This window comes from Thamnophis sirtalis, unplaced genomic scaffold, assembly GCF_051295495.1.
Source record: "Thamnophis sirtalis isolate CommonGarterSnake01/CBP01778 unplaced genomic scaffold, rThaSir2_p1.2 scaffold_13, whole genome shotgun sequence".
Classification (NCBI taxonomy): domain Eukaryota; kingdom Metazoa; phylum Chordata; class Lepidosauria; order Squamata; family Natricidae; genus Thamnophis; species Thamnophis sirtalis.
The window spans coordinates 44,337,763-44,362,578 of record NW_028261393.1 but is presented as its reverse complement, the minus strand read 5'-3'; the positions used below and the strand labels follow the sequence as shown (position 1 = coordinate 44,362,578).

General features: G+C 41.6%; 1 protein-coding gene across 2 annotated transcripts in view; it reads left to right on the top strand.

The window, feature by feature from the left end:
* Positions 1 to 24,816, top strand: part of RPS6KA6 (ribosomal protein S6 kinase A6) — a 72,037-nt gene that overhangs the window by 8,703 nt on the left and 38,518 nt on the right. For both annotated transcript variants that reach the window (XR_015698370.1, XM_087727908.1), the window contains exons 2-5: positions 12,184 to 12,243; positions 19,328 to 19,444; positions 22,400 to 22,481; positions 24,169 to 24,249. Coding sequence is in view for 1 of the 2 variants with exons in the window: in XM_087727908.1 (XP_087584034.1) it covers positions 12,184 to 12,243; positions 19,328 to 19,444; positions 22,400 to 22,481; positions 24,169 to 24,249 (340 nt within the window). In the remaining variant the exon portion in view is untranslated. The remainder of the gene's footprint in view (positions 1 to 12,183; positions 12,244 to 19,327; positions 19,445 to 22,399; positions 22,482 to 24,168; positions 24,250 to 24,816) is intronic.

The window sequence follows — 24,816 nt, the reverse complement described above, 5'->3', positions numbered from 1 at the left end:
AACTTTAAATAGCTGGTCAATGCCTCTTTTGTGCATGGGCTCATGACAGACTTGGTACGAGAAGAATGCATCTTTAGATTATCAACTTGGTACCCCGATTTATTTTAGGATTTAAATCAATACTTGGCGTTGATATTTTTTTTTTGTGAAGCCTCGTTTCTAGATTAGTAGGTCACTGGATATTAGGATAGGGCATTGATAACAAACCTTTTCGGCTCCGAATGCCCAAATAGGAATGCCCGTGCATACATGTATGTGCGCATGTGTGAATGCACTGGAGCATCGAAAACCCCAACACCAGTTGGCCAGCGCATGCATGCCTGTTTTTTGGGCCATTTTCAGGCTATTTTTGGGCCCAAAAACAGCCTGAAAATGGCCTGAAAAACTGCCTGTTCCTTTGCCGTTTTTGGGGCCATTTTCCAGTGCTCCAGCACCTGCAAAGATCAGTTGGCTGGCATGCATGTGAGCACTGGAAACCAGAAGAGCAGCTGGGGATGGCGTGCGTGTCCACAGAGAGGGCTCTGCATGCCACCTCTGGCACACATGCCATAGGTTTGCCATCACGGGGATATAGTTTATGGGAATATCCTCATCTTTGACAGTGAATAGGAATTCAAACTTCCTGAAATCGTAGCTGGTACTAAACGTAAATCCACAAGAAATATCAGTTACAAGTTTGGGGAGGTTTGCTGATGCAATGTAAAGTTCAACTGGGTTGTTGGCTGTTACAGTTGGAGATGAATTAAGATATATTCCCTCATATAATTTATAGTGAAATGGTGATCAGGGGTGGTGGTGGCCACCAGTTGAAATAGTTTTTAAAAGAGCTGTATTCGTGCAGAATTATATTACAAGCAGCTTCTAATCATCTCTTCTTCTTTCCTTTTCTTCTTCTTCATAATCTTGTCATGCTGGGAATTTCTAGATTTGATAACTGAATCCCAGGCAGCAGACTCTGGAGATGAGCTATCTCCCTCTCACCTCCAAACTTTATTAAATTGCTTGAAAAATGTGAAAGACAAAAAAAAAGCAAAGCAAAAAGAATTAAAAAGGAAAGAGGGAAGGTTAGAGAGAAAGAAAAATTGGGGATGGGCAAACAAAAAGGGGAAAAAGCTGTGGAAAAAAAAGGAACTTTCCTCTCTACAGGCAAACACCTAAAACCAACTGTCTTTGAACTAGAAGCAACTATAACAAAAAGTGTCCAAGAATGGTGTCCAAATAGACAAAAATATAGACATGGCATGCCAAAATCTAGACACAAATGCCATCACTTTGCTAAACTCATTATTCCCACAGTACTGTGTTATGCCTAAGGCAGGGGTCAGAAATTCACAGAAAGAGCCGCATGTGGCTCTTTCATCCCTCTGCTGCGGCTCCCTGTCGCTGATCAGCTCCACAAATGAAAGGCTTTTGGTAAGGACAGGAAGAAGAAAAATGATGCCGTGCTAGGAGGAGACTCTATGGTGGGGGGAATCAGGCTTCCTGTTGGCTCCAGAATTGAATGGGAGGGGGGCTTCTGGTTAGGACCTTTGTGGCTCTGAGTGTTTAAGATTGCTGACTCCTGGCCTAAGGGCATTTAACCATGTAGTAGGACTGTATTATCTTTCCTATTAACTACTCCTATTGATATCTCATGACTATCACTTTGTTGGTTGTATCTTATGATTTATGATTGTATCTTATGCTTTATGATTTATTGCTTTCTTGCTTCTGTACATGCTGAGGACTAATGCACCAGAGACAGATTCCTTGTGTGTCCAACCACACTTGGCCAATAAAGAATATTCTATTCTATATTCTGCTCGAAAAGCTAGGCAAAGTCTTATCTTTAATCAAAGTGGTCCATTTCTCCATCTCTGCCAACCCCACTGACTTTCCCATCCTTCTTTCAGGGACGTTCAGCCTGCACCTGGATAGGAGTGACTGGGAATTGTCTCCAGTTGGGATGATGCATTGATCGGGCCATGTGATGGACTTGTGGGTGTAGGGGATGGTCTTTGACTTTCTTTTGGGTGAGGAAAACCTGGAACGCTCAGATCCGGTTTTCCCAGATGTGCCAATATGACATCTCTGATAAAATGGAACTTTGAGGAATTGCTAGCCTTGGAGTCTTCTTTTGTGGGGGTGATACTTGAATCCCTGACAGCCTGTTGACTTCCATTGATACTTGCGAACTCTTGAAGGCATCTGAGCAGGCATCGTGTAACCCAGAATGAAGCGTTGAGTTGGGGTAGTGACTCTCAGCGCATTGTTCAGATACATAGACCCTGCCATGATTATGTTCAGCTAATGGTTCATCAAATGCCTGCTTGTTTACCAAATAAAATAAAGTAAGGGCTTACGATCCAGTGTGCGAAATGGGACCTCTGATCTCGGATGACTTCTTTCCAAGATCTATTTGCACTACGATTGCAAATGATATTGCAAATGATTAATGTGTGAATGCTCCCCAAGATCATGCCCCATCCGAGGTTTAACTTCCCGCCCTAAAATGCAGTTTTCGCTCCATTACTGTGGTCATGCAGATTGAAGCATAGGGGAGCTATTCCCAGCCACTTGGGAATACTAATATTAACTTTTCTCTTATAGAGGAGAAGTAGAAACTATAAATGTTGGGCAGTGTTGAGCTTCAGGGTTTAATGACTGTGGTCTAGACAACAGATTTGCTGATGTTACATCTGCAACTGTGGTTGCCATCTTCAGAAGCATTATGGTCTGTTTATTCATTTATAAAGCAACATTTGACGTATGGAAGACCTATGTTTCTTTTTGAATATCCTGTTTCCCCCAAAATAAGACCTTCCCGGATAATAAGCCCAATCAGTCTTTTGAACGCATGCACTAAAATAAGCCCTCCCTCCAAAATAAGCCCTCCCCGAAAATATTGCAACACAGCAGCAGCCATGAGATGACCATGCTCGCCACCTCCTGCACCTCAAAAATAATAAGACCTCCCCGAAAATAAGGCCAAGTGCTTTTTGGGGGAGGTCAAAAGAAAATAAGACCCTGTCTTATTTTTGGGAAACATGTTAATCATAGATGAAATATGGACAGGTATTTTGCCTTGCTGGTGATTTATTTCCTCTTTCCAAAGTTAGGAGATTGAAACTATTGTTGTAGGATATAATAACAGAGTCTTGAATGCCTGCTGGAGTTTCTTGTCTTATATCAAAGAGAACTAAGATTGGGTTATCCTGAGTTTCTTTCTCACCCCTCTTCATTGTCAGGCCTAAGTTGATGTTGATGTAGCAATTTGTGGATTTCTTCTTCCATCTCTTCTCCATGTTTTCCTACCCTAATATGTATAATGTAACATGAGCGCCAAATAATTGAGGCCTTTGAACTATGGTGCTGGAAAAGACCGTGCAAGTCCCTTGGACTACAAGGTGATCAAACTGGTCAGTCTTAGAGGAGATCAACCCTGACTGCTCTTTGGAACGCCAGATCCTGAAGATGAAACTCAAATACTTTGGCTACCTAATGAGAAGGGAGGACTCCCTGGAGAAGAGCCTGATGCTGGGAAAGATTGAAGGCAAAAGAAGAAGGGGACGACAGAGAATGAGGTGGCTGGATGGAGTCACCAAAGCAGTCAGCGTGAGCTTAAATGGACTCCAGAGGATGGTAGAGGACAGGGATGCTTGGAGGAATGTTGTCCATGGGGTTGCATCAGACATGACTTCGCAACTAACAACAACAAACATATATAAATGAAATGCTTTTAAGTCCTGAGTTTTTCTTGACTGGAAGGAAATAAGAAATGATGATTGCCATCTTTGCAGATAGAGATAGAAAACTTTGAGATAGAAATCTATGATTTGAAGGCAACTTCGGATCCATACTTCTTTATAAGTGTTCATTTTCTCAGAACTGATAAATCGTGAAGAATTGCAAGGTATGCATATCTTTGAGCAGAAAGTGGTTATGTTTTCAATCAAAAGGACGTATAGTATGGATTTGTATTTGGTAAGTAGGATGCTCATCAGACAGTTTACCGATACTTTAACTAGTAGTTCAAAATTCTTCCTGTTAATAATATTATTCTATAATAATACTCTCTAATTCACATAACCATTAAGGTTGCTCGGTGTCCAAATAGCCTTGTAAATTAGCATAAGAATAAAAAAAGGAACTTTCTCACACTCTTCTCCAATTTATAGAATCTTCTGGCCATCTGGGCTAGTCTTTCCCAATTTTGGCATCTTCCATTCTCCATACTGGTTGGGGAATTCTGGAAATTGAAGTCCACACATCTTAAAGTTGACAGGTCTAAACCATATTCCTATCATCGGTATCCAGACAAATGTCTTATCTCCAAGTTTATGTTAATCCTTCTGGAATATTGCAGATATACAAGCAGCGGTATTCCTTACAAACATAATTACTGTTTCTTGCACTTTATTTAGAATGGCTTGTTCCCAAATAAGGGTGTCTCATTCAGGCTCATTCATCCAGTTGCAGGGAGAAAATAATAATAATAAATTTGGCAGTTTATTCAGATGTCATTCTGAATTAATACAGAGTACTTTTAATCTATCATGAAATCTAGTGCAGTTGTAGGAATGAATGTTAAAGTAAACGTATTTTTTTAAAAAGAAATAATGAAATGTTGATGCCGAAGATGTTTACAGTTGTCCACGTCAAATGAAGTTTGAAACTATTTGGCTGGAGATTATTATTTTTTCTACATTTTATATAATTACTGGGTGTCTGAAAAGCAGATGTTTGCATCTGTACATAAATTTAGAGTGATGGTATTACAGAGGAATATGTTCTTAATTAATGTTGCAAAACACTCTCTTTTTTCATGTTACTATTGGTCTCTGGTTCATTTTATGCTGACAAGAATTTCGCTCGAGTTTGTTTTATCTTGTTGCATTTGTGTTTTTGGAACTGTTTGATAATGTCACAGTTAATACTGTGGATGATTTGTTATAGCAGGAAAGGCATTCCTCGTATATTGGAATGGTTCATTTAAAAAAAAAACAGTCATGAAACATTAAGAGTTTGGTTAAATTGTGCTACTGTTTACAAGGCCGAGTTGAGTTGAAGCAGGAGAAAAGGATTTACTTTTGATGAAGGGTAATTTGCCGTGGTAGAGGGAGGAGGCATTTTGGATCCATGATTTTATTCCAGAACCAATTTCATTGGTTCTTTCACAATTGAACAGTGCTCAGAAATCCGGCTTTTGTTGAAAAGAACTATCACATGATGGACTTTGTTTACGAGCACTGTTTAAAAAAACACCCTCATTTTAAAAAACCCTGAAAGTGTCGCAGAGCCAACCAACCTTATGTGCTTTACTGTTTTATTTTAGAAATTTACAAGGCTGCCCAATGAGACCTTGGGTGCCAAACTCAAGGCCCATGGCCGTATTCAGCCCAGAGGTATGCTTAGATCTGGCCTGTAGAGCCACCCTGGAAACAGTGAAGGACTGGCCCACAGTGACTCTGCCAGCGAAAATGGAGCTCGGGAGGGCTCTGTTTTTGCTGGCAGAGGGTTGCAGGAGGTTGTCACAGCTGAAAACGGAGCTCAGGAGTCCGTTTTTGCTGGCAGAGCACTTGGGCCACCACAGGAGCCCCCCTGACACGAGTGATGTTGGGCTGGCCACGCCCACTCCATCTCCCCAAGGTTAAACACAACCCTGATGCGGCCCTCATTGACATCGAGTTTGACACACACACACACACCTTGAGGTACACCCATAATTGTCCCTGTTGCTGCATTCTGGATTGCATTCTAGAGGTTTCATTTAGTTTACTGTCATTGCACCTTGTACAACGGAATTAAATGCGATCTTCCGTGTACAATGACAGTTCAGGTTGTGGTTGTTAAGGAATCTTGTGCAGTCATTAAGCGCAACATCAGGGGGTGGTGGGTTTCCTCATTGACTTGACTTATTGGAAGCTGGCAGTGAAGATCACAAGTGGCAGTGATGTGACTGTGGGAAGCTGTGACCATTGGAACTGTGTGCTGGTTGCCAAGTGCCCCAGTCATGATCCTGTGAGTGTAGGGGACACTGCGACAGCCACAACTTCAAGGGCAGGCCATAAGTCTTCTAGTTGAGCACTGTTGTAACTCCAAATGGTTCCTGAACAAGAAGTCACTAAGTGAGGACTACCTGTATAGTCAAAAGCCCTTCCCTTTCTTTCATGATTGACAAAGCATCACGATACCCCTGATGGCAACAATCGGACCAACCACTTGGTGGGCTCCGTAGTCCCTGGGGTCTCTGGCCTGCTGGCAAAACCATCTCTTCATGCTTTTTGATAGAATGGGGGGGGGCAACCTTATTATTTCTGCAAGGATGATGTTCCCCTTGTTCCCCTTCTCTTCCTGTAGCTCATGGCTTCATTAGTTGCACTTCTGTCTAAAGGATTCTGAACATGCAGAGGTTCTGTCAATATTCATTCCATTTAAAGCCCTTATTGTTAAAAGAATCTGGTCCGCCATGGCACACCATACCTAAGAAGGGCTGAATATCAAATTAGAGGCTGGGAGAGAAGCACAAAATCCTCAGTGCTGTCCTTTGTTTTCCTGAGGCCGAGTAATGTGTGTGCAGCATGCATGAAATGTTCCTCTCGTCCTTTGGCCTGTCCTCTTTGGTAAGGCCACGGCCACGCCATCCTTTCCGTTACCCCCATCTAGGCTGGGATAGATAAATGTGCTTGCCACATTTGGATCCTGGCCGCTGTTTCAGCAGATGTAAGGAGCAATGCGTCATGGAAGGGTTGTGGTGAAGGGAGCAAAGTTCTCACTCGTAGAAGGGATTGTGTGCAATGCTTAACAAACAACACTGCGCTGTGCCTATTTATTTCTGATCAGAATTCAGGTGCTGGTTTCTTAGTGGGTTGAGAGAAGAATATTTTACATATTTCTTTCTTGCACACCTGCTCATTCTTTGGGATCTGCTGCAGAGATCCTTTGGTCTAAGAAGCACAACATTTTGGCAACAACCTCCATTGAGTTTCCTAAAAAGATAATGACGCCTCTTACTTTTTAAAAGAAATTTCAAGAGAGCCACTAAACTTTCGGTTGGGCTTGGTTTCTGCTTGTTTTCTCCACTGTTCCCTTCCTTTTCTACTTTTGCAACATTTCAAAGCTTGCAAGCTGCCCCTTTGTTCCCAAACTTGCCTTGCTGAGTGTCGATAAATTGAGTTGGAATAATTTCACAACCAAATAAAATGAAGTGACAAAGAGCCAGATGGACCCAGAGAAACTAAAATAACATTAAGGTCTAACAGTTTGGAGGGAGAGAGAGAAGGCAGTAAACATCCAGAATCTTTTTGATTTCCGATGCCACTATCTCTGCACCATCTACCAAAGGGTTATTTAAAGCTTATCAAATCATCTGCCAATGTCTTCCACCCACTGGTACCCAAATGAATGTACCTAAAACAACCGATGTTTTATTTTAGCTTTGCATCTCTTACATAGTAAGGGTGAGCATCGCAGGCAAAGAAAAGCACCAAACAGTTCAAACAACCAGTACCCAGAACAGAACAGAATAACAGTGTTGGAAGGGATCTTGGAGGTCTTCTAGTCCAACCCCCTGCTTAGGCAGGAAGCCCTGTACCATTTCAAAGAAATGGTTGACCAGTCTCTTCTCAAAAACATCCAGTGTTGGAGCATTCCCAACTTTTGGAAGCAAGTTGTTCCACTGATTAATTGTTCTCACTGTCAGGAAATTTCTCCTTCTAAGTTGCTTCTCTCCTTGATTAGTTTACACCCATTGCTTCTTGTTCTACACTCAGGTGTTTTGGAGAATAGCTTGACTCCCTCTGCTTTGTGGCATCCCCTGAGATATTGGAACACTGCTGTCATATATCCCTTGGTCCTTCTTTTCATTAAATTAGACATACCCAGTTCCTGCAACCGTTCATGTGTTTTAGCCTCCAGTCTCATAATCATCTTTGTTGTTCTTCTCTGCACTCTTTCTAGAGTCAATATATTTTTTATATTGGATTGAGAAGTCCAGTAATTGTCTTGCTGATGCTCGCTTAACTGTAAGCTTTGACTAACGTATAATGTGAACATAATCTCATATTGAGACTCATATAGGGGCTTCTATCATGGGGACTAGAATTTAGGGTCTTGTGTTAAGTGGTTCCCTTCAGTGACTACCAAATCAAGGTACCTCCCTCCCTCCCACGGTTGAAATTCAGTTTGAAATTTCTCCCCCACCTTTAATGGAACTACCTTTTCCCATTCCAAGTGAATCTATTCATTTTTGTATTCATTTTCTAACTTAGAGAGGGCTTTGCTTTAAATCGTTTAGCAGTTTATTCTCACACACCTCTTCACTGGTGTTCACCTTCCTTGCAATGCTGCATAGAAGACACACATTATTGAACAATGATATGGAGGTTGACGCTGTATTACAGAATAATCTATTTGGAAGGTTGTCCAATCTTGTCTTAAAAATCTCCACGGATGGAGGACCTACAACTTCTGGAGGGAAGCTCTTCCACTGGTTAATTGTTCTCACTGTCAGGAAAGTCATCCTCAGTTCTAAGATTCTTGTTTAGTTCCATCCGTTGCTTCTTGTCCTGCCTTCTGGTCCATTGGAGAACAGATTGACCATTCCCCCCCTCTTCTTTGTGGCAGCCCCTCAAATATTGGAACACTGCTATCATGTCACCTGTAGTCCTTTTTTCCCCATTAAACTGGAAGATTGTGAGTTCTAATCCTGCTTTAACCATGAAAGCTGTCTTTGGTGACTCCTGAATCATGAGGAGACAGTGAGTTCTAGTCCTGCTTTTAGCCATGAAGGACAGCAGGGTGATTTGGGGCCAATCACCAGGCAACAGTGAGTTCTAGTCCCATATTAGCCACAACAGCCAGTTGGGTCAGTCTCTCTGAGCACAACTCATCTCTCAGGATTGTCATTATGGAGAAAATAAGAGGAAGAATGTACGTAGGATATGTTCTCTGCCTTGAGTTATTTGTAAAAATAATAAAAGCAGGACATTAAAAAAAATGATGAGTTTCAATTTGTGGACTACATTAAGAAGTTTGTGGTAGATAGTTGATGACTTGTTGCTTTAATAATCCAGAAAGATATTTCTTAGCATGTGGTAATAGGTGTGGGCAGATATGTGCACATGTTGTAGAATGGGAGAGTAGATGAGCATGAGTTGTTGCTGAATTATATGATAATTCATCTCGCAAAATGAATAATTATCCTCGCGTTCTTTATCGGGTTTTTCCAGTTTTTAATGAACATAGTCGACAGGTTAGGACAAGAATGTATCGTCGTTTCTAAAGTGGAACTTTGAACAAATTTAACAACTTCATAGTAAGGGGAAAAAAGACCGAAAAAGATTATTTAACTTAGTGTGACTTTTCATAAAATGGGGACAATTATTTAAAATTAGGTTGAGAGGAAAATCTCATGAGCCATCTGTCTGAATTGTAGCAGCTGATGTAGTTTCCCTTGACTTTTTAGAAAGAATTTGGTAAAATTCTTGCCTAATTAGCCTCCACTTTGACCCACTAGATTAATTTGGCATTTCCACTTTTGCTTCAACCTCCTGGTTCAAAACAGTAACTGTGAGAGGGACCTTCGAGTCTTACTGGATCAGGGGTGGGTTTCAACCGGTTCACACCGGTCCCTGCGATCCGGTTGGTCGCCGAACCCAGAAGTAAGTAACTTCCGGGAACGGCGAAGCCCCCCCCCCGTGCCCGCTCCTTACCCGGTTTTTATGAATTCTGCGCTTCCACGCATGCGCAGAATGCATACAGCGCCTGCGCGATCCTCCAGGAGCAGCTGGAGCATCGCGCAGATGCTAGTACGCATGCGTGCGCCACGTGCATGCGCGAGGATGCACGTGCATGTGCGAGGACGCCGCCGGCCTCGTTCCAACCGAACCGGTTGGAACGGGGCGAGAAACCCACCCCTGTACTGGATGATCACTTGAATATGAGGTAGCATCGTGAAGCAGCAGCCAAAATAGCTAATACAATCCTGGGTTGAACAAACAGAGGCATAGAATCAAGATCAAGTGTTGCTTTATGAAACTCTAGTAAGGCCACACCTGGACTACTGCAACCAATTTTGGTCACCATACGACATCTCAAAAAATGTTGAGAGTTTGGGGAAAAAAATCAGAGAAGAGCAACTAAGATGACCAAAGGCCTGGAGACTAAAACATATGAATGAATGGCTGCAGGATTTGGGCTTGGCTAGTCTAAAGAAAAGAAGAATTAGGGGCGACATGATAGCAGTATTCCAGTATTTGAAGGGTTAACACAAAGAAGAAGGGGGTCAAATTATTCTCCAAAGCACCAGAAGGCAGGACAAGAAACAATGGTTGGAAAGTAATCAAAGAGAAAAGCAACCTGGGATTAAGGAGAAACTTCCTAACAATGAAAAACTAACCAGTGGAACAACTTGCCACCAGAAACTGTGGGTGCTCCATCACTAAAGATATTTAAGAAGAGACTGAACAGCCACTTATCTGACATGGTACAGGTTCTCCTGCTTGAGCAGGGGCTGGACTAGAAGACCTCCAAGGTCCCCTCCAGTTTATTCATTCATTTTAAACATTCTCTTTGAGTACTCAAATACAATCCAAAGGATGGTTTCATTTTGAAAGGCAGGATATTGGCTAACAATCATTTCATGCCTAAATCATTTCAAAGCATAAAATCCAGTGATTGCTAATAGAAATAAAAACACATTTTTCTCCCTTCAATGTAGAACCTTTATATTATCATGAAACACTATCAAAGTTTTCTGGTTATTCTCATCTTAGAACAGAAGTTTAGGAAGCGATGATTTGTACTTCTGTTCCTTTATAAACATCTGAGCATGTTAAGCATAAATACTCGTTGTATATTTTGAAAGCATGTACTGCTTACGTTAGTATATCTCCTCTGTGACCTATTGTTATATTCTGTTGCTATGAACTTAGGGACTTTAGCAAGTGGATAGGAGAGCAAATTCCATTGAAAAGTGCAGTTGCATTTAATGTTACTGAAAAAAGAAAAGAAAAGGAGGAAATGCAATCCTATAGACCAGGACAGTGGTCGGATTCAATTTTTTTAAATTAGCAGTTCTGTGGGCATGGCTTGGTGGGTGTGGCATGGCTTCGTGGGCATGGCAGGGGAAGGATACTGTAAAATATCCATTCCCTCCCACTCCAGGGGAAGGTTACTGTAACATCCCCATTCCCTCCCAATCAGCTGGGACTCAGGAAGCAGAGAATAGATGGGGGGCAGGACCAGTCAGAGGAGGTATTTGCCGGTTCTCTGAACTACTCAAATTTTCCGCTACTGGTTCTCCAGAACCTGTCTGAGCCTGCTGAATACCACCTCTGGACCAGGGGTGTCAAACTCAAGGCCTGTGGGCCGGAAATGGCCCACAGGGTGCTTAGATGTGGCTCTTGGGTCCACCATGGAAAGAGCGAAGGACTGGCCCATGGTGCCTCTACCAGCGAAAACCGTTTTCAGCTGTGATGGCTTCCTGTAGCCCTTTGCCAGTGAAAACAGAGCTAGAGAAGACTGCATGCTGTATTGCCTCCCCAACAATCTGGGTCCTCATTTTACCGACCTCGAAAGGATGAAAGGTTGAGTCAGTGGTGGGTTGAAGATGGTACGCGCCAGTATGGGTGTACCAGTGCCTGCCCAGAGCACTGGGTACCATTCTGGTACGGTGCTCCAGAGGCCCCCCCTTCGTCCTTACCTGTCTTTAAACTCTTCAGCGCTTCCGTGCACAAACATGGCATGTACAGCGCCTGCGCGATGCTCCGCCGAGCAGCTGGAGCCTCACGGAGGCATCGCTGGAGGGTAGGATGCATGCGCGCGCTGTGCGCATTCATGTGGAGGACGCCGGGGCCCGTTGCACCGTACCGGTTGCACCGAGATCCGGAACCCATCACTGGGTTGAGTCAACCTTGAGCCAATCGGGATCGAACTACTGACAGTGGGCAGAAGTAGCCTGCAATGCTGCATTCTAAGCACTGTGCCACCAAGGCTCTTCTCCCTCTTTTACCACACCTGTAACAACTTTCCAGCATAATGGATAGTTTATTTTGGATTAGCTAAGGTTTGTACCTAAAACAAACTTCCATTTTTGGTGTTGTGCAACAGACTTCTCAATTTCTTTTCGTTGACACTGTGAATTAAAGAAGAAACACGATTGCTTATGCATTTGAACTCATGACAACTTTTTTATATTTGCAGCTGAATGGCATTAAAATGGTGGATGAACCTATGGAGGAAGGAGAACCATATTTCTGTAATGTAAGTACATTTGGGATACTCCTCGTGATGGGAATTGAAATAATTTTATATTATCTGGGGAGCCTGTAGGGTGCAATCATCAAGGCATAAACCAGGAGACTGTGAGTTCTAATCCTCTGGGTGACCTTGGGCCAGTCATGATTTTTCAGCCCTAGGAAAAAAGCAATGGTAAAAACTTCTGGGGGGGGGGAAAAACTTGCCAAGAAAACTGCAGGGATTGTTCAGGCAGTCTATAAGAATTGGGCAAGATTTAATGCAAGAAAACAAAATTATACGATAGCAGCGTAAAGAGGAGACAAAAGAGATTTTCCTTCAGGGAAAGTGACTTTTTGGGCCACTCTGAGGATTAAGTACATACAAAATTTTTGGTTTGCCTAGCTGTGATTTTAAAATGATTACATATTTTTAAGATGCAAGCCTGCATTTTAAAAAAATAAATAAATAAATCTAATTCTGTAAGAATTGCATCCGGAGCTCCTGCTTGTTTAAAACAGGAACAAATGGTATCCAATGAAATGTTTTAGTCTGAACATGCAACTGGATTTTTTCCCCAAATTTCAAGGTTTTTGATTTGAAGGGGTAAAAATGCCCTTCAGTGGTTCATTCTTTGTGGTTATATCCATGCAATTTTCTTGACATTCCCAAGGGAAGTGGTTTGCCATTACCTTTTCCCGAGATTCTTTTTTTTCCGATTTTCCAATCCAGCCGGTTTCCTTGGAATTCCCATCTAATTTTCACAAAATTAAATACTAACCAGGACTGGTGGCTGCTTAATTTGTGAGATCAGTTATGGCTGGCTGTGTGCTGCCATCTACTGAGTCCAGCGGTGGAAAACAACATTGAAAACGAAGTTTTGCAAAAGTGTCTTGTTTGCAGAAATATTTCTCCTTTTTGGCTTGTAGAAAGTTGTGGGGGAGGAATTGTGTTCGATACCTTATCAACTTATTAGCCATGGTTACAATTGCACATAAGAAAATCCCGTGGTGACTAGTTATAGATATAGTTGAGAAAAATAAAATAGTTCTCAGGTCAGAGAATTGAAGGAAAGACAGAAGGAAGGGGTTCCCTTATACGTCAAATTCATTATCAGAAACACCCAATTGTTTGTTTGTTTTTTGGTCAATGTTGGTGATTTAATTCCATAGTAGTTGTTTAACATGATGTTGCTTGCTCTGCCTTTATTTTGTCCCAGGGATATCAGATTCATCCTCTTCCAATAGCTTGTAGTTTTGCTTGCAAACCTTATCTAGGAAATGAGTACCTTAAAACTATTTTGACAATGAAATGCCAATTCTTGTTGACAATTGCTGTTTTATATTTCTCTGATAGTAGGAGTTACAATGTGATTACACACACACACACACACCATATATATTGTGAGTGTATGTGAGTGTACACAACATACTCACAATACGCACACACATACACACACATGTCTTTCTTCTGGGTCCCAAAATAAGCACTAGGGCTTATTTTCAGGGGGTGTCTTATTGTTTTTCTGTGTTAAAGAGGCCCACTTCTTCTGCTTGCTCAAGGCAGGGCAGGAAGCTGCGCAGCATGCCAGCGCCACCGCCATGAGGTGTGGGGATGGAGCTTCCGCACACGCCCCGCTCTGGCTTACCTCAGGGCCCGTGCAGCCAGGCCATCCACACTCCGATACCTGCCTTGCCTTGCAGCCATGCCATTAGCACACCGCTCAGCCTCTTCCTCCATTGTGACCATGGGCAAGCAAAAGTGAGCCGGCGAGGCAGGTGTTGCGACGTGGATGGTCTGGATGTGGGGGGCCTGAGGTATGGGGCACATGGGTCAGCTCCACCACCATCCCACCTCACCTGGTGGCTGTGGCACCACAAGCAACCAGAGGGAATGGGTGGCCAGCTGGCTTTGCAAGCTCTTGAGTAGGGCTTATTTTGGGGTGCGGTGGGGATAGGGATGTAACATGTAAAACATTATTTTGGGGGGATAGGTCTTACTTTCAGGGATATAGAATATTTATTTCAAAAGCTGGGGAAAAAAGAGGGAAGAATCCAAAAGAGATGTGGAAATTCTCCACGGATTCTAATGCTTATCCTGGAAGAAACGCTCCCACTCATTCCCAACAAATTACACTGTCCATAACTTGAGCACTATCATCTTAACCATATATTAGTAGGTCTCATCAGTAAATGCGTTGGCTGCTAATTAAAGAGAAGCTGTTGGCCAAGGAACTTTATTTGTTCTATGTTTTGTGTTATTCCAGGAATTGCTACTCATAGTAAGGCTTCCATGCAAATTAGAACTGAAAAGACCTTTAATCTAGGAGTTAGATAACATTTTTTTTCTTATTAGACAAGATTCTTTTACAATATTAGCCACACAAGGGCACAATGGGAGCTGGAAAATATAATATCTTTTTCATGTGGTAATATCTATTTCAAGTCAGGGTAGCTCATTTCCTACAAATTAAAGAATGTGTTGTATACTCGTTGTTAAGGTTCTAGTTGGTTTGGGGAATATTTAAACATGTTGAAATGACAACTTCAGTAATTAATAGTCAATATTAAAGTTAGATTTAGATAAAGCTGAAGGCTACAAATATTTATAATATTAATTAACACGTAATGCTAATTAGTGACATTCACTGGTTTGGATGAAATCAATCAAATAAATTTTGTGGAGATAGTATCATAAGTTTAAAATACTGTTTGCTGGTATTATTACATTGTAAAGTAACCATCCTCTGCTACCAAATGTGATGTTCCCGTGGGTCGTCCATGAGGCCAATGTTGAGAAAAGACAGGAGACAACCTTTCTCGGGATGGAGCGACCCAGATTGGGGGTCTGAGAGCCCCTTTTATTGAGATAGGACAAAGGCAGGAGGAGCAATAGCATGTGCTTAAAAACAGCCTGTAAAAGTACAATTTCTAATCTACTGCTTCAGGAAAGTTCTTTCTATATATGGTCAAATCCTGGACGTCAATGGTAGGGCACATCTCAGAATGTTATGTTATTCACTATCAAGATGTTATGCCTTTCTAGGAGTTTGTTTTCTCCTGTGTGATTCAGCGTGACTCTGCAGGCCCTAGTATGAACTAGGCCATGGAGGACACACACCTGCACAAGGAACTATATTACAACATCTCCTACTTTTCTATATTACAACATTACATTATTGTAATCCTATATTAGTAATACAGTAAAATAACAGAATATAACAAGAAGGTTTTACTGCATCATTGAAACGGTTGGGATTTGTAAACATAAAAACAAAAATCTTGGGATTTTAATTAATAGGAAAACAATATTACATATATTCATGCCATTACATTTTTCTGCTCAATTATATTGGACAGAAATTGTACTGTCCATCACTGCTTAAGTCCAGTCACAGTGGTAGGTATGGAGCGGAAGAACATAGATGAATTCTTCAACCTAAAACTGAAAACGAAAACTTTTCATCCGACTCATTTGCTTTCTTTAAACAATTCTGTGAATTTGTTTCGATCTTTTAAGTAGAATCGAGGAAGAAGGAAGTAAATAAATATTGTGAAATCCAGTTGATTACTTCAGTTGGATCTTGGCAACATTGGTGAATCTTCTCAGCTGTGCCACAGTTGTTCCAGATTTTAACATCTAATTAAAGCACTCTTGTGGAAAAGCTAAACGAATCCAGGTGTTAGGAGATCAAATGAATAGGTGAAGATAGGTCCCACAGAAAGGAAGAGAAGGGCACACAAGTTGGCATCATATAGCATAGCGACAATTTTCATACCATCCTTCCCCCAAAATAAGACTGGGTCTTATATTAATTTTTGCTCCAAATGATGCAGTAGGGTTTATTTTCTGGTTAGGTTTTATTTTGGGGGAACTACAGTACTAATTGCGTTCATCTGGCTGATGATCTTAACTGGGGCTTATTTGGGGGGTAGGAATATATATTACGAGCATCCTGAAAAAAATCATGCCTGGGCTTATTTTCCAGCTGGGTCTTATTTTCGGGGAAACAGGGTACTTGCATATGATATTACAATGTTACAGGAAACAGTAACAGAGTTAGAAGGGACTTTGGAGGTCATCTAGTCCAACCGCCTGCTCATGCAGGAGACCTCTACTAGGGATTTGAACAGCCGACCTTTCTGATTGACAAGCTCATTGTCTTAGCTACTGAGCCAGTCAGGCAAATGTTTGACGCCACCATAACGTGCACGTTGACATTTCACTGCTATTGTGAACATCTACATGTTCACTTTCTTCTTGTTTCTGCAGTCCAATCTCTTAACTGCGAGACTGCGCTTTAGAAAGAAGAAGAAAGTGAAAATGTAAGGGTTTTTTTTCGGGGGGAGACTGGGCTTTAGAAACAAGAAGAAAGTGAAAATGTAAGGGTTTTTTTGGGGGGGGGGAGGATGTTAGGCCAGAACTGACGAACCTGGAACCTGATGGAGCATTATGCAGTTGTGCAACACATGTTTTCTTTCTCCTGTTCTGCTGCGTGTGGAGCTGCTGCCCACACTCAACAGCTGTTGAAATTCCAAATTCTGTTCAAAATCCTTTTTTCCCCTTTTTCTTCTTCTTCTTCTCTCTCTCTCTCTATTATGTGGCTACTGCTCAGTATTTAGAATTCACTGGAAGTACTGTAGCATTTCAGATCCTTCAGTGGTGTGAGGTCTACGATGACTCAGCCAGCAAATGTTCCGATTATGGTAATAAGCGAGTATAACATCATTTCCACTGACAGTGGCATTCAAGAGTGTTGTTTTCTTAAGTTCTTATTTAATTACTACTGTGTCAGTTTCCACAGAAACCCGTTCTACTGTCAAATCCGGGTTACCCAGATCACTTTGAAACATAGAAACAGATGAACTGCTAAGATCGGTTCATTTAAATGATTTAAAAAAAAAACAGTGAAAAACCATCATCATTAGATATTGGATATTGACGCTTCAACTTGGACTGATGGATGCCATTTCTTCTTTCTTTCTTTCTTTCTTTCTTTCTTTCTTTCTTTCTTTCTTTCTTTCTTTCTTTCTTTCTTTCTTTCTCTCTCTCTCTCCTACCTTTAAGCTGCTTTTTTTTTCCTGGGAAAGCGGTACCTTTTCAGTGTACCCAAAGCTAGTGCTAAAATGGTTTCTAGTATCTTACACCTGTGCAAAACATTGCAGTGTTCCAATAACTCAGGGGCTGCCACAAAGAAGAGGGAGTCAAGCTATTCTCCAAAGCCCCTGAGGGTAGGAGAAAAAGCAATGGGTGGAAACTAATCAAGAAGAGAAGAAACTTAGAACTGAGGAGAAATTTCCTGTCGGTGAGAACAATTAAACAGTGGAACGACTTGACTCTAGAAGTTGTAAGTGCCCCAACACTGGAAGTCTTTTAAGAAGATATCTTCTCTTTGGACAAATGGTCTGAACCATTTGTCTGAAATGGTATAGGGCAGTCATGGTGAACCTTTTCGGCACCGAGTGCCCAAGCCAGAACATGCATGCATATGTGTGTGAGCCAGTGGTGGGTTTCAATTTTTTTTAGAACCTCTTCTGTAGGTGTGGCCTGCTTTGTGGGAGTAGCTTGCCAGCCATGTGACTGGGTGGGAGTGGCTTGCCGGCCATGTGACTGAGTGGGCATGGCCAACTTGTAAAATGTAGTAAAACTCACTTAACAACACACTTGCTTAGCAACCAAAATGTTGGCTCAGAAATTCTGGCATTTGAAGCACGCAAGTCTTAAAGCTGTCAAGTTACAAGACCCTTACACCCCTAACCCTTTAGAAAAAAAGCCAGGAGTGTTCAAACTTAACAGCTTTAAGACTTGTGGACTTCAACTCCCAGAATTCCTTCTCTCATTCTTCATCTTGATGATGTGCGGACAGGCGTGGGGAGGGAGCTGGAACCGGTTCTAAACGGCACTGTAGATTTGTGGAATCTCTTCTATAGAAGAGGTTAGAACTGGCAGGAACCCACCTCTGGCGTCTGTGCACGCTGGAACACCAAAAACCTGAAGACCAGCTGGTTGGTGTGTACATGCCTTTTTTCTTCTTCTGTTTTTCTGGTTATTTTTGGGCTGGTTTTGAACCCCCCCCCCCCAAAAAAAAACAGCCTGAAAATGCCCCCCAAAATGGCCAAAAAAACAGGTGCATGTGCGAATCAGAAACCAGAACAACAGTTGGCAACAGTGCACGTGCCCGCAGAGAGGGCTCTGCATGCCACCTCTGGCCATAGGTTTGCCATCACGGGTATAGGGTTTCCTGCTTGAGCAGTGGGTTGGACTGGAAGTCTTCCAAAGTCCCTTCCAACTTTCTGACTCTCTAAAAGAATAAAAGCCACTGATGTAAATGATTAATGTGCTGAAAAGATGGCAAAGAAATTTTGGGCTCAATGTTCTTTTCGGGGAAGTTTTGAGTCAAGATGGGAGAAGATCTGAAGTTCTAGAGCACATCTCTTTTGCAAGGTCATTATTAACCATACAATGTTATTTATCAGAGAACACAGAATAAGTCAAATTAGGGTGAATTATTCCTTGGTAAATAATATTGGATTGTACCCTGCCTCCCCACCCCTCCCTGTAATATGTTATTTTTGGGTTGTGAAACCATCAAGAAAATTTAAAGAGTCTCAGCCTTATAAGCAGAAATAAATATTTATACTTTTAAACCTTGAAAGCTAAAGGCAAGGAAAATTCTGCAGGTGTATCCAAAAGTCTATAAAATAGGGAGTCCCTTCTCAGTGCCTTTTCACTGGATTCTACAACGACAAGAGTTCCTTTAATGTATAAATAGTCAAGTCTTAAAAATAACAAAAGCTTTACTATACATTTTCTCAGATTGTAAACTACAGTTCGGGTCTTCTGTTCCAAATATGTATGTTGAACCTTTTCAAAGGTGGTAAGCCATCTTTGCCTCTTTGTTCCTTACAAACTATAAAACATCAACAATATCCTTTACAACTCTGGATAATCTTCTTTAAAAACCTAGATAAACAAGCAGAGTGCAGAATGTAGCACTCATTCTTATCAGCTTTTATTTTTCTTTCTTTTCTCTCACTTTCTTTCTCTCTCTCTCTTTCTTTCTCTCTTTCTCTCTCTCTCTCTCCCTTCCTTCCTTTCTTTCTTTCAATAGGATGAAGGAAGTGTCAAAGAGATTCCTATTACCCATCATGTGAAAGAAGGATGTGAAAAAGCAGATCCAGCACAATTTGAATTGCTTAAAGTCCTTGGTCAAGGATCATTTGGAAAGGTAACTATGAAAACAAACCATATTTCTTTTAAATTTGCACTGGATGTCCTGTAGAGCCCCTGATTCATTCCTCTACTACGTACAAGCCTAGCGTTTTTAAGTGTTGGGGAACGTACTATAGTAAATCCTGTGAGCATTTCAGTAGCAATAGCTGTAGCACTTAGATTTATAAATTGTTTCGCAGTGGTTTACAACCCTCTCTAAGCAGTTTACATAGTCACCAATAATCTGGGTCCTCGTTTTACTGACCTCGGAAGAATGGAAGGTTGAGTCAACCTTGAACCGGTCAGGATCGAACTGCTGGCAGTGGGCAGAGTCAGCCTGCAATATTACATTTTAACCACTCTGCCACCAGGGCTCTTTTTCAGTAGCTTTCCTGGCTCTCTGTTTACAAGAAACTTCATGACAGGTAGTCCTCGACTTATAACCATTCGTTTAGCAACTGTTCGAACTTGCAAAAGCACTGAAAAAAGTGACTTATGACCAGTCCTCGCACTTATGACTGTCACAGCATCCCCACAGTCACATGATCCAAATTCAGGCACTTAGCAATTGACAGTTACTGATGACAGTTGCAGCATCCCAGGGCGATGTGGTTGTCACCCGCAACTTTTCTAGACAGCTTCGAACAAGCAAAGTTAATGTTGGAATCTGGATTCGCTTAGCGACTGTGTGGGTCACTTAACAACTGAAGTGGTTCACTTAACAATTGTGGCAAAAACAAGGTCATAAAATCAGGCACGGCGATCTTTTTTGTTGTTGCCTACTTTGTGTTTGAAGGAAGTAAAAATACAAAACAAAACCCCCCATCTCTGATAAGTTGGAGATAAACTATCAACAGCTAAATATATATATATATATATATAAACACCCTTTAAACATATGTTCATCTGTGCATCGTTGCTGAAACATTAAAATGTGTGAGCCATTTGGACTGAGTTGTTAGATTCTTCACAAGGAAAGTTAAAAGATTTCTTTCTTGCTTCCCATTCCCCTACTCTCAATTAGTTTTATTGATCATATTTGCAAATCGGCCTCCTGCATTTAAATGAAGTGCTGCAGTAGGTTTATACATTTCCAGCCGAGTCACTTTGAAGAAAATGCAGGTATTCAGGAGTGCCCTGGTTAGCACGACAGTAGCATCCACCTGCATTCCTTAAACAAAATTGGATCTTGCAGGATCCAATCTTGGTCCCTCACTAGGACAGAGATTTAGTTTTTTGGGCTGGAGCCCATCTTCACACACTCTGCTAAAGAGGAATTCTGTTCTGACCCAGCTCCCCAAACATGACAGACCCTCTATAGTTAAAGCAATGATTGTTTTATTAGGAGTGGTGGCAGCCTTGGCAAAAAGTGTCTCTCTCCCACAGCAAGCTAACAAGTCTATCCGGCAGGGGGATGAATAGTTGTTGGCCACATCCATTCAACTCTGCCCCATGCCTTTTATCCCCAGAGCTAAGGTGGGGCTTTATAGCAGTGGTGGCTCTTCCTTCCCAAGGACCGACCCATAGATTTCCACTGCTCTCCTCTCCTCTGCTTTCTGTGCATCCGTGCATCAGGCACTGGACCCAGCTGTTCCCCCTCTTCCTCATCAGCCACATCCAGACCTATTCATTCTCCATCTGAGGGCTGATGGACAGTCCAGACTCCGCCTCTCTCTCTCTCTCTCTCTCTCTCTCTCTCTCTCTCTCTCTCTCTCTCTCTCTCTCTCTCTCCCTCTCTCTCTCTCTCTCTCTCTCTCTCTCTCTCCCTCTCCCTCCCTCCCTCCCTCCCTCCCTCCCTCCTGACAGCTTCATTCCCTCTTCCCCCTCAGAGCTCTCAGATTGCCTTGATTCTCACCCTGACTCCCACGCTGCCACCTCCTCATCTGATTCGGCTGCTGGAGGAGCCAGCGGCTGACACACCACAACAAATTCTCTGAGGATTGGCTCCAGCACGAGTCCGAAAGCTTGGAAGAATAAGTCTCTAGTCCCCATGGCCGACCCAGATTGGAATATTATCAATATTATCCTGGGTCATGTATATTTGCCTTCATTTGTCAAAATGAGTTTGCACAGTATACTAAACTGTAAGCCAAGGTTTATGGACCTCCTTGCTAAGCCCAAAACAGACAAACCACATAATAGCATTGCATTATAGCTGGCAAGTAGGGATGCAATTAACAAAACAAAACAAAAAAGACACAGTTGCTTTAAAGAGTTGCCAAGAAGTGTGACCAGCTTTTGAATCCAAAGCGCTCCAGAGGCTTATGGTTTCAAACTTTTATACTTCTCTTTCTAAATAGTGTCTAGACACGGTTAGCTGCTTCTTTCTTCTTCATCACATACCTAATGCTTTATTTTCTCCTTTGGTTTCAATGCTGCAATGCTAGGTTTGTACTGGCGGCTAAATCGTTGTTTAATTCTTCATGAGATTAAAAGTGGCTTTTAATCTTTTGGAACATCTGCAGTTCAACAGTTAGTTTTAATGGCTTTAACTGAATCCAAAAAGTAATACAGATTAATTATTTCTGTGGATGAGGCTCCGGAATGCTTAGCAATTGCCTCCCTGGCTAGGGAATTCTGGGAATTCAGGTTCATATATCTGGAAGGATTCCAGGTTGGAGAAGTCCAATTTAAGGAATAAGGGAATAATGGTGTTGATGATTGAATATGTGTGCACGTGTGCTCAAGTGCCACAATTAGATTTGCAGAGTTTTAGTTTGTGTTCTCATAGAATTGCGTAGTATTTCTTTGCAGAGGAATATTTTATTTCTGTAGAATTAATTTTGGAGAACTTGGATTTTGTTTAAAAAAAAAACAGACATTGGAAGTATTATTCTAAACTTGAATAGCATGACTTACATCAGCTCATTTAGAATGTATGGTTACTAGAAAGAAATTCATTGGACTACGTGAGATATTTGCACATTGTAGTAATGTGTTATAACATATTTAATCTTTATCGTTTGTTGAGGTTTTCCTTGTGAGAAAAATCATTGGTCCTGATGCTGGACATCTTTATGCCATGAAAGTTCTAAAGAAGGCTTCCTTGAAAGGTATGCTTGTTTTAAAATAAAGTTAAAAAATACTTCCTGCTGTGTTTATTTTTATTTGTGAAATAAAATAACCATTTATAACTTAATAATCAACTTTTATCTTTAAAAGTGCAGATAAACTGCATTGAAGATTGTGGTATTTGAACAGAAATTTCCATAGGAATGAATGTGAAATCATATTCAGTATTGTGAACATATTATTTATATGGAAGCAAGTGGTTATGGTAGATTTTTCACTAACCGCTTGGTTGTCCCAAAAGTGTTTTTTCAGGAGGCAACTGGACTTCCTTGTTTTTTTTTCATTTTTGAAGACATTTCGCTTCTCATCCAAGAAGCTTCTTCAGCTCTGACAGCATTGGGGGGGGGGGGGGAGGATTTATATTCCTTGCAGACAGCTGGACATTTGCATCCATTTAGAGGGTCATTGAAGGACTTGGATATTTATCTGTGTCCTCAGGGTCACCTGAGTAGTAGTGCTCCTGGTTCCTGTAGTCTGCAGTTTTTCTCTGGAAATCCATTCCTACACTCACACCATTTAAAGGGTGTTCATCCCAAATTGTATAGCTAAAAATTGCAGACTACAGGAGCCAGAAGCGCCACTCAGGTGACCCTGAGGACAGAGATAAACCTCCAAGTGCTTCAACAATCCCCTAAAAGGATGCAAATGCCCAGCTGTCTGCAAGGAATATAAATCCTCCCATCCCCCCACCCTATCCTGTCAGAGCTGAAGAAGCTTCTTGGATTAGAAGCAAAATGTCTTCGAAAACGAAAAAAACAAGGAAATCTACTTGCCTCCTGAAAAAGCAGCTTTGGGACAACCATGACCTGGATGACTGAGAATCTCTACAGACATCTAACCAACTGCTTATAGATTTCTTAGCCGTATCATCAGTCCCTGTTGCAAAAATCTCTTTTTCTAATCACAGAGATGCTTCCGCCAACCTAGCAGTTCGAAAGCACGTAAAAAAAATGCAAGTAGGGAAATAGGAACCGCCTTTGGTGAGAATGTAACAGCCTTCTGTGCACCTTCGGCATTTAGTCATGCCGGCCACATGACCACAGAGACATCTTCGGACAGCGCTGGCTCTTCGGCTTTGAAAAGAAGATGAGCAGCGCCCCCTAGAGTTGGGGATGACTAGCGCATACGTGATTTACCTGTTAAAGCAGTACTTCTCAACCTTAGCAGCAGATGGTGTGGACTTTTAAGATGTGTGGACTTCAACTCCCAGAATTCCCCGGCCAAATGAAGTCCGTACATTTTAAAGCTGCAAAGGTTGAGAAACAGGTTGAGGAAATGACAGTTCCATATCACTATGAGTTTTTTTAAAAAAAGGGTATTCCCATCTAAGATATCAGAAGCGATGTTCGATTCAATTATTACCAGTAGAATTTTGAAGTGGCTGTTTTAAATGACTCACCAGAAAGTTGGCAGAGTTCACGAATATCCCATACTGGTGAGTCACAGTCACAGTTGTGACTTTTTTGTGATGTTTTGGTGTGCTTGATGGTTGGATGTTCATGGTTGCTTGAAGTTTCCCCTGGGATTTCCATGGAAGTCACTGGAACACTTCCGAAAACGACTACTGAAAGTGAGATTTTCTCATAAAAATCCTTTGTATGTGCGCCTATTGTAAAAGGCATAAATACGTATTTAGTTTCACTCTTCTTGGAAAATTTATGTTTGCAGTTCGAGATAGAGTCCGCACAAAGATGGAGAGAGATATATTAGTAGAAGTAAATCATCCGTTTATTGTCAAACTGCACTATGGTGAGTATTACTGTCTGTGGCTTTGATAAAGGTTTATCCGATAAATGTCTTCATTTCTAGAGTTTGAATTACATCTACTAGCTTTTTTTTTTTTTTTTTTTAAAAAGCAGACTTTATATTGTGTGACAAGCCATTTAAGCAGTTATTTTTAAATGTTTTCCATGAAACTGGGTTTATTTAGATAAAAGTTTTATTATTTATTTAGCACATGGCATACCATACGGGGACTAACAATATATATTAACATTGCATCTAGATAAGGGATGTCAGACTCAAGGCCTGTGGGCCAATCCGGCCCATAGGCTGCTTAGATCTGACCCACGGTACCTCCGCCAGTGAAAATGAAGCTTGAGAGGGCCACTGGTGGCCCTCCTGGGCCCGTTTTCAGTCACGATGGTCTCCGCAATGGGCACATTTTTGCTGCCAAAGGACTGCAGGAGGCCATTGCAGCCGAAAACAGGGAGCCCCTGCAGACTCCATTTTCACTGTCAGAGAACTAGCAAAACAAACTAAAAACAAAACGAAAGGAGAAATGTTTCCCCTTTTGCACTTGAGCATGCAAGAAGG